The 20,367-nt window shown below is 40.1% G+C and overlaps 1 protein-coding gene across 2 annotated transcripts in view; it reads left to right on the top strand.

The window, feature by feature from the left end:
• The window catches only part of BRWD3 (bromodomain and WD repeat-containing protein), a 70,702-nt gene that overhangs the window by 6,313 nt on the left and 44,022 nt on the right, over positions 1 to 20,367 (top strand). For both annotated transcript variants that reach the window (XM_045765362.2, XM_045765355.2), the window contains exons 5-13: positions 4,033 to 4,183; positions 7,535 to 7,781; positions 11,181 to 11,370; positions 12,134 to 12,282; positions 12,694 to 12,810; positions 16,284 to 16,484; positions 16,656 to 16,879; positions 18,452 to 18,639; positions 18,919 to 19,144. In XM_045765362.2, coding sequence (XP_045621318.2) covers positions 4,033 to 4,183; positions 7,535 to 7,781; positions 11,181 to 11,370; positions 12,134 to 12,282; positions 12,694 to 12,810; positions 16,284 to 16,484; positions 16,656 to 16,879; positions 18,452 to 18,639; positions 18,919 to 19,144 — 1,693 coding nt within the window. The remainder of the gene's footprint in view (positions 1 to 4,032; positions 4,184 to 7,534; positions 7,782 to 11,180; positions 11,371 to 12,133; positions 12,283 to 12,693; positions 12,811 to 16,283; positions 16,485 to 16,655; positions 16,880 to 18,451; positions 18,640 to 18,918; positions 19,145 to 20,367) is intronic.

The raw sequence follows: 20,367 nt of genomic DNA, 5'->3' as shown, positions 1-20,367 counted from the left end.
GTTCGAATCCCAGGCGGCACAGAAATGGTTGGTTGCGTTTCCTTTCACCTCTTGCTTCTGCCCACCTACCAATAAATGGGTACCCAAGCGTTATCTTGTGGGGGTTGCATCCCGGGGTGGAGTCAGTAATTCGACAATGGGGGTGGGGTGGGGTGGGGGGTGATCTCGGTATAAGCCTAACATATACTGATATATAACCTGGCTTCCTGTCCCCCCAACACGATGAAGTCTTACTATACGACCGTTAGTCATGTTTCAAGGTCCTGCCAATGTCTAACTACTGACCCTGCTCGGAATGCAACCCCGCAACAGTTGCCCAACTCCCGGGTCCCTATTTACTGCTAGGTGAACATAGTCATTAGGTGAAAGGATACTTGGGCAAACATTTATCCAGCCCTGGAATCAAACCCGGGATCCCTGTACAACGTGAGACCTCTGTGTCATAAAGGGTATATTTTCTTAAACAGTTTCACACACACAGCCACAGCCAACTCGGGAAATGAAAATCTTGAATTCGTATTGGCAAAACAAAAAGTAATCTGGCGTATTCGCATGATAAATGCCTAATTAGGGCTTACCTTGGATTATTTGTCCAAGTTTTTCTTACGCGGTGTGTGTGAGAAATGGGTGGAGAAAGCCTTAAAGTATTAGCTGCAAATTTGTTACATTTGTTGTAATTGACAACAGCATTATCTAATTTGACTTAAAATTGTCACGGGTGTTTTATGCATTGACCGTAAAGATGTTCAGCCTTCCGAAAGCATTGCGGGTTTTTTCACGTGTAAATATATTCAGTGATGCTGGCTGGGTCCTCGGTGCAGGGGTCAGCACAACCCGTTCGCAATTAAAGGTCCCGGGTTCGATTCCCGCGGCAGGACAAGACGTTTCCATTCACCTGATGCCTCTTAAACGAACACTACGTACGTACACAGGAGTTTGCCAACTGTTGTGGGTTGCATCCTGGTACAGGGCAGTAGTTGGCCTGGTAGGCTAGAGAGGGACCTCAATAAGCCTACCCCAGCTTCCTGACCACGACTAAGGCACTAAGGAAGGGAAGGGGTCAGGATAAAGAATTGGGATGGGACGGGGGGAAGGAATGGTGCCCAACCACTTGCGGACGGTCGGGGATTGAATGCCGACCTGCATGAAGCGAGTCCGTCGCTCTAACCGTCCAGTCAAACGACTAGGGGGGGGGGTGAACTAAAGTCAACAATAGACGCTAATCCAGTAGATTTAAGCTCGCCCATATAATGCTGGCAGCGTTGTACTAACAATACTTAGTGCTTGTGTTCCGGGCTTAGTACAGTGCTGGTTAGCATCGTAAATGTGTGGCCACGTCTGTGGTAGAAAATAATAATAATAAAAAGTGCCTTCGTCTGATAATGACACCAACGGTGCCACTCGCTCAACACCGCCGCATGTCCTCAACGGTACACACAGTGTTTTACATGTTAAAAAGTACATAATACATTCGCCATCACTAGCACTAAATGCTTTAACCATCACCATATGCCTCCACATAGCTTCACCGTCACCACCACATTCCTCCACATAGCTTCACCATCACCACCACATTCCTCCACATAGCTTCACCATCACCACCACATTCCTCCACATAGCTTCACCATCACCACCACATTCCTCCACATAGCTTCACCATCACCACCACATTCCTCCACATAGCTTCACCATCACCACCACATTCCTCCACATAGCTTCACCATCACCACCACATTCCTCCACATAGCTTCACCATCACCACCACGTGCCCCCCCACATAGCTTCACCATCACCACCACGTGCCCCCCCCACATAGCTTCACCATCACCATCACGTGCCCCCCCACATAGCTTCACCATCACCACCACCTGCCCCCCCACATAGCTTCATCACCACATGCCCCCCCCCCCACATAGCTTCACCATCACCACCACATGCCCCCCCCACATAGCTTCACCATCACCACCACGTGCCCCCCCCACATAGCTTCACCATCACCACCACGTGCCCCCCCCCCACATAGCTTCACCATCACCACCACGTGCCCCCCCCCCCCACATAGCTTCACCATCACCACCACGTGCCCCCCCCACATAGCTTCACCATCACCACCACGTGCCCCCCCCCACATAGCTTCACCATCACCACCACGTGCCCCCCCCACATAGCTTCACCATCACCACCACGTGCCCCCCCCCACATAGCTTCACCATCACCACCACGTGCCCCCCCCCACATAGCTTCACCATCACCACCACGTGCCCCCCCCCACATAGCTTCACCATCACCACGTGCCCCCCCCCCACATAGCTTCACCATCACCACGTGCCCCCCCCCCCACATAGCTTCACCGTCACCACATGCCCCCCCCACATAGCTTCACCATCACCACCACGTGCCCCCCCCCACATAGCTTCACCATCACCACCACGTGCCCCCCCCCACATAGCTTCACCATCACCACCACGTGCCCCCCCACATAACTTCACCATCACCACCACGTGCCCCCCCCCCCACATAGCTTCACCATCACCACGTGCCCCCCCCCCCACATAGCTTTACCATCACCACCACGTGCCCCCCCCACATAGCTTCACCATCACCAGATGCCAGAACTACCATCACATGCCACCACCATTGCCACCACCACCACATGCCACATACTGCCTTAAGGCATCCAAGTATATATGCATAGCTAACTTAAAATACAATACTGTACATATTTCCTGTTTTAAAACACTGAGCAAGGTTGCCCCTAGTGACACTGAATTTAGTAACTTGTCTTTGATGGTCCCCCCTTGTTAAACTGATGGCAGTCACGCTACACCAGCACCACTCTCAAGTTCTCTCTCTAATTCTTAGCCTCCTCAACATCAGCTAAGTAAGCTTGGAAGAATAACAAAATCCACGAGGATAAGAACAATCTCCAATGGTGGTGTTCATGAACAAGGGAAGCATGTGGCCTAGACAGTGGATGAAAGCACATGTGGCCACCACTTTCAGGCCTATGGACTTGTAGTTCATAGGCCTGAATATTACTCAGTAGTTACATTTGGGGTTTTTGTGGTAGCTACCCATTTACCTGCCTGGGCTGGGTTTACTGTACTTGGTTTAAAAAAAACACTGCTTGGCTTAAATAAAAAAATTTTAATATGGCAAACTAGTTACAGTTTAAATTTCAATTAAATTTTTATCTATTGATTAAATAGATAAAAAACCCAACCTACCCCAACCCAAGTGGGTTGTTTTAAGAAAAAACGTTTTTTTTTTTTTTTTTACCAATCCTGGTTACGTGAATACTGTACAATACTGAATTAATTGATATCAATAAGCTGAAGTGAAGAACCAGATTTTTTTGGTTCTAGTTAACTTGAAAATCTGGAAAATGGGGTTCCATTTAATCAGTGTCTCAAGAAATATTAATTAAAGTAAGGTACTGTAAAGGATTAAATTAAAAAATGTTGTAGTTACCAAAACACTATGATATAGTTCTTGGTACATGACCCTCTTTCCCCCCTTACCTCGCAAGTGAGAAAACCTGGGTTTGAATCCTGGGCAGGGAAAGACAATTGGGCACCATTATTTTGTTGTTAACCAGTAGCATTTTGGAATGTAGTACTGTACTATATTGCATTACAGAACTATATATTGAAGCAATTGTTGACTCTTGTAGGGCATGGCTTTGAAATAAACTTCTCTTTCTGTACTTTCCAAAATACAGTTTAAAAATTATGCTTTGATTGTAGACCTTAAATGTAGATTTTTTCTTTGATTAAAGCCTGTTAATTAAAAATTTAATTTGGATAACTTAAATATGTTTGCTTTATCCAAGTTAAGAGCTTTTGCATATTATAGGTCTGAAAAAATATCTGCTTCAAAAAATGAATTTGGATTTAATGAAGGAAGATTAAAATTTTCTGTAATTTTCCATTGAATAATTATTGCTTAATCTGATTGCCATCTATTTGAAGCAACATTGGTCAAGTTGATTGCCCAAAATACAAAATGATCCTATTATTTACTTTGTGACAGGATCAGCAAAATGAACACATCAGGAATGATCATTTGCTCCGGATAGTGGCCCGCTTGGGGCCAACCATCAACCAGCTGGTAAAAATTCCTTGTCCTGCCGCGTCCACACTTCTCGGTACTGGATTACAATCACTTTTACGTACAGAGTGTGGTAAGTGTACAATATATTGACTACCAGCAATAATTGTAGTTTTGTAAAGAAATACTGTACTGTAATGTAATTTATTCTTTCCAAACTAAAATAGATATTTTAATGTTCTATGTTGCCCCAAATACTATGCATACACATACTTAACAATACTAGATTAGTAAGCAGGTTTAGAAGCATTGATTGAACTCGTCTCTATTAGGTACAGTATATACGATAGGGAAGGATGCCTTACGGTTTTATGAAAAAGCTAGTAGTTTGTGATATCTTGAGAATGCCTCTATATACTGCTGCAGAGGAAAACCAGCTCCATTGGGACCCAGTCTGAGATTTTATGACATTCCTCAGTATTTTTTGTTAATCACATTGAAGAGTTTGAGGCAATCACAGCAACCAAACTTTAACTTTCAGCACCTCACACAATGAAGAAAATCCACCATTGCTTCAACAATGAAGAAATCCACCCAGATCTTCGACACCAAATAGGCACTGTTCTATATCAAGCTACCACAGTTACGGGGTCTTGACCAAAGCTTGACTCCTCGTGAAGTTGTCCAACCTCTACAAGGGCAGTATAGTACTGCACTTCCTAACAAAATGGCTACATCAAACTTTCTAGTGAGACCCTTTCAACGGACCTGATAAAGAGCTGTTAAAATCGGTCTTAGACTGCCACATTGAAGGTAAATTTGAACCCCGGAGAAGAAAGCTTAACTTTGAATCCTTTACTGTACCCTCAGAAAACTATAAATTGAGGGGAAGTCACCATTAACCCTGATCTGTGAGAACAATTAGCAGATGAAAGCATGAAGCGTAGGTGCCCTAGGAGAGAGACTCCATCCATCCCTGTAACATTCGTGGAACAGTCAAGCATCCACCTTGATTGTGAACAGGGCTTGTATAAAATTAGTATCGGTCTTGAAAACACTTCTTAATTTTTGCAAACTACCTGTGACCTTTCCAAAGCCCTCGAGTAGCAGCTCTTTACTCCTTTCTTTATTTATTTTTTGTTTTATTTATTTTTATTTTTGTTTATTTTTTATTTATTTATTTATTAAAAGGTTTTGGTGTAGACAGTAATGTGCTGTTACACCATCTATGTGAAGGATTACCGAGTGTAGGTCCAATCCGATGTTAACATCGGTTTGGAGGTTTGCTGTGTCTATTATCTACTCTTGAAAAATTCTAGTGTCATCTGCAAAGGATGATACAGTGCTATAGTTTGTATCCTTGTCTGTCTGATATGAGGACGAGGAAAAGTACTAGAGCAAGTATAGTACCTTGAAGATTGAACTTTTCATGGTGAACGATTCAGTTTACTTTGTTGACAATTACACTCTGGGTTCTGTTTGTTAGGAAGTTAAAGATACATCTCCCTACTTTGCCAGTAATTCCTTTTGTGCGCATTTTGTGTGCATTAACACCATAATCATATTTGTCGAAAGCCTTTTTCAAAATTTGTGTTTATTACATCAGCATTTTGTTTGTGTTTCGTGGTGTGTAAAGCCATGTCATAGTAGTCTAACAATTGTGAGAAGCAGGAGTGCTCTGTTCTGAACTCATTTTACCCAGGGTTATGTTGACACTGATTTCATGTGTTTTGTGATCTAACTTCTAAGGACTCTTTCAAAGATTTTTATGAGGGTGATGTTAGAGCTATTGGTCTATTATTTTTTGCATCTGCTTTACTACCTCCTTTGTGAAATTGTGTGATCTCCATTGTTTTAAGTACTGTATGAGCTCAGTTATCCGAAGGAGGCCTGTAGAAAGCCACATGACACCTCCATGTCAGCCGAGGGCCATAAAGAACCACTTCCAGCCACCTGTGGTCCATCATGACGGAAAGGACGACTCCCAACGGTCACCACTAGCTGAGCCGGGAAACGGGTCCAGGTGAAGCACATGATGCAAGATTTCTGGGTTGATTGAGAGGCCCCCTTCCCCTTCACACTTGCATAGAACACACTCGCTGCCTCCTGCAGGGAATGCTGGGCCTCCATGAGAGTAGCACCATCTGCCACAAGGGCTATGTCATCTGTGTAACCTAAAACCTGGGCACCAGGGAAGACCGGGAGATCGAAAAGAAGAATTGATAATAGGACCGGGCTAAGGATTGCTCCAAAAGGAACACCATGGGGAGACTGGGCAGGACAAGATGATACCACCCACTGCCTCTCTGAATGAGCGGCCCTGTATATAGCTCAGAAACCACCCCAACATGGAATCCGAGAGCCCTAGGCGAGCCAAGCCCTGAAGGACAGCTGAATGTGATGGAGGTATACTAGGCTATTCATCGATTTCCTGAAACATGAAAGGAGACTGATGGGTCGATGTGAACTCTTGCCCGATTCATCCCTTCTAGGCTTGGGAAAAGGGAGAAAAATGCCGCATTTCCACGGGTCAGGGAAAATACCCAAGGACCAGCAGGCCTTATAGAAGAGGAGAAGATGAGACTGCATGGCTCAGGGTGCCCTCCAAATTGTACGTTCTAAAGCGTGACAGGGCTTCCTTTCAAGTTCACCAGATGTAAATGGATTATCTAAGTCCCGAGCTAGGCCAGCACCTTGTCGGGTGCCCCAACCGACAGAATCCGCGGGGGATGCAAGGGGAACAGAAAACTTCCTCAAAATGGTCAGCCAAAACCTTGGGTGTTTGTATCTCCCCCTCGATTTACATTACCACTGAGGTTCTGAGCGAGAGATGAGCTAGTTGATCAGCTACACAAAAAAAGTATTTATATATTTTAATTACTTGGAAAGTAGACTGTCAAGACAAAGTTTTAAAATGTGTGTAAGACATTTTAGATGAAGTAACATTCTGGGCTGAAGTTATTTCTTGGTACTGTTCTGTGTCAACCAAATTTGGTATTAATCAGTTGCTAATATGGGTGGAAAGCCTAAATAATTATTCAAGCAATGTACGTTTTGTATTCTTCACATTGTGGCATGATTCAAGTGTTGACCCAAAGGAAGAGATGGAGTAGAAGGAAATCCATTCTCAGTAAGGAAGAGAAGTAAAAACAACATTTATATTTAGAATGCTACAACATTTTGTAATATTGGCTGTACTTGTATATGGGACCAGGGATACTTATTCAAAATCACCTATGTACAGTACTCGTAATGTTTCTCATTAAAATTACTTTTTAAATGGCTACTTAAGTTTGCCTCTTGTACCTATTCAGCATTTTATCCATATAGTTATGTTAAACTAGTCAGGCACTTTGTTTAATCTTAAATATTATAAGGGAATTCTAACTACTTGCAGCTCATGAAAAATGTTTTTCCTATGTTTTAGCACTATTATTTATACATCAATTAAAAGGTAATCACTAAGCTTTATTTCATGTTGCAGACCTATGGAAACAGTACAAAACTTTGTTAAGTGTGGCTGTCCGTCATCATGGCTGTCTTCCACTGGAACCTGTACAAGTGCGGGGACCTCCATGCCTCACCCAGGCTATACTCGGAAGAGAGCTCATGGGCAACTTCAACCGCAAGCATGTGGTTACCAACAAATTCTATAGTCGTATGCAATTGTTTCTGCGTTCCGTTGGACACTTGTCTGCTGTCTACTGCATGTTGTTCGACCGGTCTGGAAAGTATGTAGATTTTTTCAGGGTTATGTATTGTCTTATTATTTGGAAGGAATTTTTTTTATTAATGTTTTTTTATTTATATTACTGCAACATTAGTTGAATTTTAAATAGGTTAATTGATGTTAAACCATGTTGTATGATTATTATTATTGGGTGTTCCTAGTAGGAATATATTAAGGTTTTGTGAGAATAATTATTTTTTAATTTTTATTTAATTCAATTACAGTATCGTGCATTACATTGGATAATACTTGCACGTATTGACTTGAAACTTAAGGACTTGTGTGGTGGTGCATGAATGGTTCCTTTGTTAGCCCCTTGAGGATGAAAGGGCAGAATAAATTAAAACAAACTGACAAACCACTAGGGAGAGCCAGAAAGTGGCAAAAAGCAAGGAAATGAAACCTTGAACCATGACCCAGGAGAGGACCACAAAGGATCCACCACAGGGATAGCTGGAGTGTGATCATAGCTTCTTAGAAAAGAAAACGAAACCCATGCCAAGAGGGAAGGCACTGCCACAGAGACCATCGAGGATTGTAACCAAAACATGTGGCTCACCTGAACCAACTAACAAGTTGGACACCACTGGCAGACCTGGATACACAGCCGATAACCAAGAATTATAATGGAGTACTGTGGAACTACACCAATGGGCCTTGAACTCCCAAAGTGGGTCAGTGTTATTCCTTAACAAGCCTGATCAAAATTGAGCATCCTCAAAGCATAACTGAGCACTCATCCTGAAAAACTGGGGAAATCGACCAGGATGGCTTGGGAACCATATCGGTTACCTGTAGCACGGAGCATATATTTGTCATATATCTATCTACTGTGCATTTTTTATGCACCATAATAAACCAATAAGCACTTCTGGTGGTGTGGTAATGAAATTCAAGCACAGCATAGCACCACATGCTACTAGCAGATGACATCCCCTGATGCAGCAAAATTTTTCTTAATATACTACTCGAGTCATTAACTGTAGCAACAACACTGCTATTATCATCAGATTCCTGTTGCTAAATCATGAATATGGATAAGTTTCTGCAAGTTTATGTTCTAAAGGAATGTTTCATGATGAGTAGATGAAAGAAACCACGGCTGTGCTGTGGATGTCTGCCTCCAGCTGTGAACATCATGACCGGCATTGCGTTCACTGATATCTGAACCTTGTACATAGTGTTTATGTACTAGTGTCAGGATCTTCTATGACACTATTGTTGCAAAATAATGTTACTGTATCTATTTTGTCCATATCAAGTGATGATGTGGGGGCACAAGCTGCAAGGCAGTGCTGTGAGCTGCTGCAGGATGTGGTACCTGTGGTTGCTTTAGTAACGAGGCCCTCACACCCAGGAGAGGGGGTGTCCTTGATTTTTGTTTTCCAAGCTGGCATTTGTTGACTGACGGCCTGAGGAAGCAGACATCCCCGTGTACCTGTGGGAGTTTTACATGGCACTCTGATATGGCCTAGCTGGGATGCACAGTTTGCTGATAATTAGCCTCCACAGCTCCAGCTGTGGAGGCTAATTATCAGCAACCGCTGAGTGTTAACCTCCTCCTGCTCCAGCTGTGGAGGTTAATCCTTCCACTTCAAGAATTAACCTTCAAGGATTGAACCTTCAAGTCCAGAGATCCCATCACAATGGTTGTACTCTTCAAATCACTTGTGTTGTCCCGTCTTGAGTACTGCTCAGTACTCACTTCCCCCTTCAGAGCGGGAGAAATTGCTGAAATAGAGGGAATACAGAGAACATATACGGCACGCATAGACGAAATAAAGCACCTAAATTATTGGGATCATCTCAAAGCTTTCCAAATGTACTCACTAGAAAGGAGACGAGAGAGATACCAAATAATATACACATGGAAAATACTGGAGGGACAGGTCCCAAATCTGCACAGTATAGAACCAGTGAAGAGCAGAGGTGCCATAAGCACAATTGGAGAACATTGTATAAGCATCAGAGGTCCGCGGTTGTTCAATGTCCTACCAGCGAGCATCAGAAATATTGCCTGAACAACCGTGGACATCTTCAAGAGAAAACTAGATTGTTTTCTTCAAGGAGTGCTGGACCAACCGGGCTGTGGTGGGTATGTGGGCCTGCGGGTCGCTCCAAGCAACAGCCGGTTGGACGAAACTCTCACAAGTCAAGCCTGGCCTCGGGCCGGACTTGGGGAGTAGAACAACTCCCAGAACCCCATCAAGCAGGTATCACTAGTCCATAGTGGAAGGGTTATTCATTTGTTCTTTTTTATGATTCAGCACTTTGCCATTGCTGTAGTAGTTAATTGACTTGATCAAGAGTGGAGTGTTCTACCCTCTAGTTATGACATTGGAATCTTGCCATAGTCCCTCCTGTCTTTTCAGGCTTTAATTCTCTCGGTGATTCACATTCACGTGTTTTCGAAAGTTCTCTTGGTTTCGGCACTCATTGCTTATTGTCTCGAACTATATTTTTTCCTGAAGCATACTTGCACATATCAGCCTCAGGAGTAAGACTCTTTCAGGCTGTGCTGACCTTTGTGGACTTAGTCTCTTCTCACAGATATGTTTATATTTTTATGTGCTTTGAAAAGTTTTGCTGATGCACACACACATTCACTCACAGGCTATTAAATTGCCAGAGAAAACTAAACGGGTTACAAATTAGTGTTTCAAACAGTCTTCTAAAGACCAGAAATAATTGAATTAACAATGACAAAGAAGAGATTGATTATATAATTATTATCAGGCTCATTATGAATCTTTCGATTGGAGATAAACTCTGGTGAAGTGCCCATATTGATCGAGCTACTGGTTTGGACTTGGCCAGGATTACTTCACGTTGACCATGGGCCTGCTGAATGTCGGCAATAACACTTTCAATGTATTCCCTATCAACATTAAGTGTGGCTTTGTGTATCAATCAACAGATTAGTTTGGTTGATTATTGTAATTTTTCCCACAAATATGACATTAGAACAAATTCAGATTTTAACAATGTATTTCTAGACAGAATTAAATTGTGCAGTAAGATTGGAAGGTTTGGGTAATACCATATGTTGCTTCAGTATTTTCCACCTTTGTGAATTGCTATTAAGTGATTGCCACGTTGCATAATTCAACGGAGTCAATACAATAAATGCTACATGTGAGGTTTCTACAGCTGGAGAAGATACATTGGTATTTATACTCACGGTGATTGATTATAGTGTACTTTTAAATACCAGCCATGTTAGATAAGTTATCCTAAGTTATTTTTCTTTCAAGAAGACAGGTGAAAGGTGGTGGTATAGTATATATGGAGGATTATAAATAAAATGTGTGATAGATTTGTTGATATGCATTTCATATGAAATTTTAAATAAAGTTCTATATAGAAATTTACACTACTTTATAATTACTGTTTTATTCAGATACATCATCACTGGTGCAGATGATACGCTTGTTAAAATTTGGAGTATTCTTGATGGACGGTTACTGGCCACCTTGAGAGGGGCATCTGCCGAGATATCTGACCTAGCAATTGACAGTGAAAATACACTCATTGCAGCGGGCTCCTGTGATAAGATTATCCGAGTGTGGAATTTGCAAACTCTTGCACCAGTAAGTCCTGAACATTTAGATGTGTCTTTGTTTTATGTGACTAGCCAAATATTTGGTGAGATTACAATGAACACTTTCAACATTTAGATTTAAAGGTACAGTTTTTTTTGTAATTTAAAAATTATTAGGTGATTCTTTTGTCTAACCTTTGAAATGCCAAAGATCTAATAAGAAAGGGCCTAACTGCAAGAACTGAAGTGTTATAAATATTTTTTTAATTGAAGTCATACTGTATTTAGAATTATACATTTTGTTGCAGCACTTCTGTTTCAGGCCCCATATGTCTGTGTGTTTGATAATGTCCTACACAAAAGACTAGTCCAGGATGGAGAAAGAAATTGGGTGAAATTGGGTTGAAATTTGGTTATCTCCAGCAAAATGAAATTCTTTGCATATACAGTACTTTACATTGTAGCATTTATTCATTGTTTCATGGTATAAAGTTGATTTTAAAAATCTTGGTAAAAATAAGCTTATTTTTAAATTTAATTTACTTGCAGTAGTGCATGCCTTGTTCATGTAATTTTAGAAGAATATACTGTATATAGTTTGGTTATACACTACTGTATTCATAAACATACAGCATAGACATTCCAAGCAGTATATCCCATTCAGAGTAACTGCATTTTTTTTTTATACCATGTAATCATTAAAACATTACAGTTCAGCGATTACTGTACAGTATTTAAATATAATTTAATGTAACTTAAACTATAGCAAGTTTAAAATAGTACAGTATATTAAACTGTGATATATATATCAGATTGCAGTTTTAAGCAGCCACACGGGGATGATTACAGCCTTGCAGTTTTGTCCTGCTCCTGATAGTGAAGGAGTTCTAGTCTCAACAGGTGGTGATGGTTGTGTAGCCTTTTGGACCTATGTTCGCAGAGGGGCAGACGTAAAGTTTGAGTAAGTGTTGTCGTTTTCGTGCGCTCTGGTGCCAAGGTTAGGATGGTTGCAAATATAATGTGAGAATTTGATTAGCAATAAATGTCGGGATGGCATAATTGAGATGCTGATAAAGTACAGTACAGTTTATCTGAATCTTGACTTTGGCCTAATAAAGGAAGTGGTTAGTAATTCTGTAGGAATCCAAATAGTTTTGATTCCTAAAATTGTGTGTTCAGTCTCTGGACAGTGATTACATTGGTGGAGTATGGGTTTAAGCAAAATAAAGATATTTTACTATTCTGATTAAAATATAAAAATATTTTATTCATGCTTTATTACTTCATGCCCCAGATTTTTTTTTACGGGTGTGTGAATAATCAAAAGAACATTATATTATTCTGCATCTCATTTTTTTTATATTAATTTCAGTTCGAAGCCACTAAAAGTTAATGAGAGGGTTCGACCTGGTAATGCCCAACTCATTTGTGCGTCCTTCAGCCAAGGTGGACATTTTTTGGCACTTGGAGGGGCCGACCACTTTGTCAGGTGAGTTGGTTAAATGCACAAATTCAAGGTGATGATTGACTGTTTAACTCAACATATGTATTCAGCAAAGCTTCCACAAATCAACACATGTATGCAGCTGCAAAATAACTTCCAGAACTGAAAAACAAAAGTTATGAAGAGGCTATACCAAAGAAAACAGTATAAATGGGGTTAAGTCAGAGTGGGAAAATGTTGTATGTGGAGTGCCTCAAGGCTCTGTCCTGGGACCTCTGTTGTTTATAATGTATATAAATGATTTAGATTTAGGTTTCAGTAGCAATATTTGCAAATTTGCCGATGATACAAAAATCGGTAGGGAAATAAACACAGAAGACTCGCTATCACTTCAAATTGATCTAAATAGCGTTTTGAAATGGTCAAAAGATTGGCAGATGCAGTTTAATGCTGATAAATGTAAAGTTTTGAGGCTAGGTAATGATGATAGTTAAAAGATATGATCGATGGTGTTGAGATTGCGAAAGGGATCTGGGAGTTATGATTAGTAAAAATTTAAAACCAAAAGATCAATGCATGAATGTTCGTAATAAGGCCAATAGGACACTGGGATTTATTAATCAAAGTGTTAGTAACAAGACACCTGAAGTTGTTCTTCAGCTATGTCTTGCTCTGGTTAGGCCCCCCAGTTAGATTATGTAGTTCAGTTTTGGTCGCCGTACTATAGAATGGATATAAATTCACTTGAACGTGTCTAGCGTAGGATGACAGTCAATTCCCCAAATTAGAAATTTTTCATATAAAGAAAGATTAACAAAGCTTAAATTGCATTCACTGGAAAGGAGAAGTTAGGGGTGACATGATAGAGGTTTACAAGTGGATGAATGGTCATAACAAAGGGGATATTAATAGGGCATTAAAAGTATCAACACAGGACAGAACACGAAACAATGGGTATAAATTGGATAAGTTTAGATTTAGGAAAGACTTGGGTAAATACTGGTTCTGTAACAGGGTTGTTGATTTGTAGAACAAATTACCGCGTAACGTAGTGGAGGTGGGGTCCCTCGATTGTTTCAAGCGTGGATTGGACATGTATATGAGTGGGATTGGGTGGTAATAAATACGAGTGGCCTCGTATTGGCCAATAGGCCTTCTGCAGTTACCTTTGTTCTTATGTTCTTACATCAGGTGCTCATAATCTTACTCATTAAAAACAGAGAGTCTGCAATCTCCATTCTGGTGTTAACCAGGGACTTCAAACACCTGTTAGGCAAGGTGTAGTCTTGCAAGAAGACTGCAGCTTGATAAGCTGTTGTTTGATAAGAGGGCAGTTTGGCCGAAGTAGGAGTTCAGTTACAAAAAAATGTCAAACCCTCTTGGATTAAAGGGTTTCTGTACTAACCTGTAACAGACAGGATGATAGAGGCAACAGGAAAACCATCAGCATCCAAGAACACTTGAGTTGTAACCTGGAAAGCTACAAGCATCAAAATTTGGCTTTGAATGAGGGAGCCATTATGTCCCAACCAATAGAGAAAACAAACTTCTCGAATGCAACAGGAACTGGTGGCCCAACACTTGTGCAAATGGGTAAATGCACCAAACAGAAGTAGTATTGTCAGCAGGTCAAATGCCTAACACTGACAAGAGTACGACTAGCGAAGGCATAAGAAGCCACAGATGAAAAGATTGCTTTTAAAGACCCTAGTGCAAACCCAGTAAAGGTGCAAGGCACTAACACTCGGAAGTCAGTGGCAGGCACAAAACACTAGCATTCAAATAATTTTATTAACTCATTGACAGACCTCAGTGGTAATTCATGACCAATACACTACCTGAAAGTGAGGCAACATGAATCCCTAAAATTGTTTCTCTTGTATAGCGAGAGAGACTGAAGCCAACCACCTGGATCAAGAACTTTGGGTCAAAGTCAGTTGGAGCAAAATGAAAGCTGTTGAACATGCAGTCGATGAATATAAATCAATCCATATATGGATTGATTTCTATCAATCACACAAAGTGGCCCTGTATGGAATATTCATTCCAGGGAATATCAACACCACTTTGCTGGCTCAAACAGCAGGGATTAGGTGCCAGCAGAAGCTGTTTGAGCCACACAATACCAGGCAAGCGAGTGAGGTAGGTAGCAACCCAGGACCATTGGTATTGGTATATTAAGATTAAGGTTCTTGACCAACAACAAACTATTGTATTGTTGTTGTTGTTTTTTTTTTTTTTTTTTTTTTTTTCCTAATTTACATTTCAATTTCAGGCAGCAGTTTGATTTGTTTAACCTTAACCATTATAGTTAATTTCCTCAGTTTTGGGTAGATGTCTTATCCCCCACATTCCCCTCACCTCAGAGAGCCAGATTCTGGTCACATCTCCCAATAGGTCATTGTGGGTCTCGGAAGTCTGGCACTGGGGAGCTATTGAAGGCCTTCTGGAAACAAGAAACAATGGATCAAGATGTGCATGCTCATTCAATTTAAAATTTAATGACATAAGATTTTGGCTCAGAATGATGATCTAACATGTCATGAGAATTAAGTGAAGGCTCGTTGAAAATGAAGCCAGAGCCATTTTCGGTGACAGGGATACAGTTCATCCATCACAAACTCAATAGTTAATATACACAGTTATGAAAGGAACCATATGTGGGGCAGAATCTTTGAAAAATGTATCCAATTCAACTGGCAAAAAGTTTTGTTAGAAACACGCACATTTCAGAACCTTATTGATAACGGCAGCAGCAAAGTGAGAAACTGTTGGGTGTGCACACAAAGATAGCAATAAAAAAAACACCTGCCTGAGATGAGTTCTAGTTAGAAGAAATATTTGTCTATAATGTATTACAGTATATATTTTGCACAAAGTTACAATAATCATATTCAACAACAAATAAAATTAGAGTATACAGTATTTGGTACTAAAAATTTTGTTAAAACATTGGTAAAATGATACGATTTTGTATGTAAGTGGGTACATATTGTACACACATCAACATGTACGTGTTGAGGGCCTCACGGCCGAGTGGAAAGCACTCGGGATTCGTAGGCCTATGGTCCGGGTTCGATCCCCGGCGGAGGTGGAAACAAATGGGCAGAGTTTCTTTCATCCTGATGCATCTAACAGTAAATAGGACTGTACCTGGAAGTTATCCAGCTGTTATGGGCTGCTTCCTGGAGATTGTGTGTGTGTGTGTGTGTGTGTATGAAAATTAGGATTAAGGACTTGCCTGAAACACTATGCATGCTAGTGGCTGTACAAGAATGTAAGAACTCTTGTACAGTATATATAAATAAATAAAATAAAATAAGGTACAAAGGTAGATGTTGCAAAAGGCCATATGTCATGCTAATTTATGGTAAGGTGTGGTCCTGACATTAATATTAAGCTTGTACTGTATCTAGCATAAGAGATTGGATAGGTTTCTTGGTTGGTGTACATATTTGAACCACAACTAGTTGCTTTTTAATATTTTGCAATTGATAATTAAATTCTCTTGCCTTTAGGGTGTATCATCTGGGAGGAGAACATGGGGTTGAGAAGCTGATAGAAATGGAACGACACCAGGATCGTGTGGATAGCATTCAGTGGTGCCATAATGGTCTCAAGTTTATTTCTGGTAGTCGAGATGGCACTGCACTTGTTTGGTATTATGAGCGGCAGCAGTGGAAAAGTCTTGTACTTGATACAAGTAATTTGCTTCCAGGGTAGGTAGTAAATAAAGTATTGTCACAATTCTGCATGGATGAGAAAAGTATAATCATCTAACATCAGTAGCTTTCACTGTGAATGTCAAAAAAACACAATTCCATTTAGAGATACAGCAGTTTACTAGTGAAGTTTATAATTGCATTATTACTTTGGCAATTTTCTTCCAGAATTAGTCCACCTTCTGAAGAGATTAAACGGTTGCAAGTAACAATGGTTGGATGGAACCAATCTGACGAATACGTCATCACTGCCAGTAATGACAAGTGGCTTAGAGTTTGGGATAGTTGCACGGGAGAGCTGAAACACATCCTCCGAGGTCATGAGGATAACTCCTATGTAATAGAGGCCCATCCTCACGAACCCAGACTTGTTCTTACGGCTGCTCATGATGGTAATAGCTATTTCTTAATAATTTTCCTTGATAGCTATTTAAAGTACCAAAAACTTGTTCTATTTGCATGTCTTAAGTTAAAAGATTGATTCTTGCCACCAGTGGCAGCCAGTTTATTGTGCACCCCATACTAATACTATATACAGTAATGCAAAAGGATTACAGAGGGAACAGGTCTTAATCAGTGGATGTTGTTTGATATTAGTTTTTACTATTTATCTGCACACACACCTTGTATTTATTTATATTGATAGCTAGTAACAGAACACTGCTTGGACTGTGTTTTATGTATTGCAATAGATTATTCTGTTTTGGAGCTATGCCATTTTGGTGGTAATGAACATAATTTTCAACATTGGATAATAATGAATATTATATGTTAATGTCAAAGTGTTGCTGTTTGATTTTATTCTTGAAAGCTAATACTTTCATCACATTTTTTGAGTACTTGCTAGAAGAATTTGGATACAAATAATTTTTTTATTTATTTTATCAGTTGCAATAAAAATATTTCCCATTTTATGCAGTGTAGCTCATAAATTTAGGCTGGTCAGTAGAGAAGTGACCTCGCTTCCTGCATGGTCAGAGCACTATCGCTGATGGTCAAAGTGTTTAGGTAATGTTTACCTTTACTCAGTCTTCATATTTTTATATCCTTTCCAAGTGCTATGTGGAGTGTGGACTAACACACACTTTATATGTACCTCACCTTCATGCTTTCATGTAACACAGGTTTAGATCTATAGCTGCATGGTAAAATTTTTACTTGGTAAGATTCTGGTACAAGTGTCCAGAGGTTCTTGGCTAAAAGTTATATTTGAACTATTATAACATTAGTCAGTCTGGTGAACAGTCTGGTTTTGTTACTTGTGCCCATACAAGTGTTTTGTTCGACAAGTTTTTTGTGGTACCTGCCTGATGGGGTTCTGGGAGTTATTCTACTTACCACAAGTCATTACATGACTTGAGCTTGGTCCAACAGGCTGTTGCTTGAAGTAACCCGCAGGCCCACATATCCACCACAGCCTAGTTGATCTGGCACTTCTTGCAGGAACTTGTCGAAGTGTATCTTAAACAATATTTGTTCTGGAAATATTTCTAATGATTATTGGGAGGGTGTTGAAAAGCTGTGGACCTCTGATGTTCAGACAGTGTTCTTTGATTGTGCCTATGACACCCCTGCTCTTTGATCTTGTAGGTCTTATTTGCATGCTAATGCTTTTGTCAAATTCATCCAAGTGTTCTGATATAATGACACATTCTAAGCTTCTATTTGATATCAATTATTTTCAATTTTGTCTATTGTAAGCTTGACAAGAGCATCATGTTCATGTTTTTGCAACAGTGTGTGAAGGGATCCACAGCAATTTGATTCTGACCTCATTATTAAGTAGCCAAATGTATTTGTCCGACTTCATAGACTAACATGTTACAATTTGACTGCTGGCTATTTAGAGGTAATAATGTTGAAAGGGATTTGGAGATAATTAAGCTGTCTACTGCAAGGTTTTCAATAATTTTGAGTACAGGTTAATGGTGATGCTTATTGACTCCACGAGTGTTTATCAACAGGTCAGTTGATGATCTGGGACATTCTAACGGGTGCCTTGGTCTGGAATTTCAAGAACACCATTGAAGGCCAAGGGTATGGTGCACTGTTTGATGCCAAGTGGTCTCCAGATGGCTTCACCATAGCTGCCACAGACTCTCATGGTCACTTGGCATTATTTGGAATTGGACACAATGAAAAATTCCAGCAGGTAAATTCTTAAAATTTATTAATGTAATGACTAATTTAAGAATTCGACAAGAAACATATTCAGTATCTAACTGTAATAACATGCTAATAGATACCTCTTTCAGAGGAATGAGGATACCATTTGGTTTTACCCAGCGCAAATAATTATGAAGCAATGACTCGTCTCAAATTTATTTTAATTCTATAATTTATAATTTTTTAAAGCTGGTTTTGTCATTTATAGTTAATTGGTGTGAAATATTTTGAAATGGTATTTGTAGTATTCTGATCTTTGTTGCAGATACCAAAAGAATTATTCTTCCATACTGATTATCGGCCCTTAATGCGTGATGGTAATAGCCATGTTCTAGATGAGCAAACACAAATGGCCCCTCATCTGATGCCGCCTCCATTTCTTGTTAACATGGATGGGGATCCTTATCCACCGGAATATCAGCGGCTTGTACCGGGACGAGAGAAGTGTCGACACGATCAACTCATACCTAATGTTCTTTTAAATGCTAATGGTAATTGGTTATTATGTATCCCTATTGGAGGTACCTATAACTTTTGTAATTTGTAAATTTTGAGTGCCCATATAACTGTATATATTGTATCTTGATAATACCTCATTACACTGCCTTAAAATGCTCCACATGTATTAAATGATCATAAATCAAGCATTAAATGTAATGAAACTTCTTTTTCTGGTAGAGAAAGTAATTACAAATAATCCCCTGCTACCTGCTCCTCTGTGAGGGGAGGGTGGGGGTGGGGGGCAGGTTCTGGCTTAGTCTTCAGTAGGCTGATTCCTAGGGCAAATGCAACTTATGTGCAGTTTTTTCTCAGTCAGGCTAGCTGCAGGAATTCACTTTTGATCCCTTCCAAAATCTTTTCATTTCTTTGTATACAGTATTTTAACCCTTAACATGCTCGGGGTTTAATATCCTGTCATCCCCACAGGCGCATGTCATTTTGAAAAAAAAAAAAAAATTCTTCCTAACCTGTTAATTTGTGTTCACTGATCACGGGAAAAATAATAAAAAAATTCGTAAGTGGCATATATTGCCCACTATAGGGTGGGGAAGTCTGGCAAATTATAGGTGCTGACTCGGCATGCGTCCCAGGCGGTCTGTTGCTCACCAGCTGTCAGGCCGGAGTTGCCACAAAGAGATAATTACCTAATTATTTCAATGTCTCTGATTGATTTTTCATAGTCTTTTTGCTTTAATATTCAATAGTGTGTAGTTTGATATATTTATATAATAAAATGAGTGAATCGTTGCTGTACTCAAAAATATGGTGTGCATATTGTTGATTCAATTATGTTCATCAATCAGTGAACAAATACTTTGTCAGTTATTACACTATAAGCACAGGTTATATACAAGTATCTGCATGTTTTGTTCACTATAACGAACCACTAAGTAGCTATTATGAGTCAAAAAGTAACGAGGAGTGACCGCCGTGTACCAGCCAGCCACTCCCGCCCTCCCTCCAGTCATCTGACTTGCCCACATTCTCCTCCCACAATAATTTTTTGCTATAATTCACTATATACAGACGTTATATATAAGTATCTACATGTTTTGTTCACCATAACTGTACATCTAAGCTTGTATGGTGAGTAAAGGCACAAAGACGTAGGACCTCACACAGTCAGCTAAAGGCTGCCGCCCTCAAGGCCAGACGCACTAATATTTCTCCTCAACAATACTGTGTGGTGTTATTACGCTATATACACACATTA

The sequence above is a fragment of the Procambarus clarkii genome, chromosome 14 (assembly GCF_040958095.1).
Source record: "Procambarus clarkii isolate CNS0578487 chromosome 14, FALCON_Pclarkii_2.0, whole genome shotgun sequence".
NCBI lineage: Eukaryota > Metazoa > Arthropoda > Malacostraca > Decapoda > Cambaridae > Procambarus > Procambarus clarkii.
This window is presented reverse-complemented; position numbering and strand designations above follow the sequence as displayed.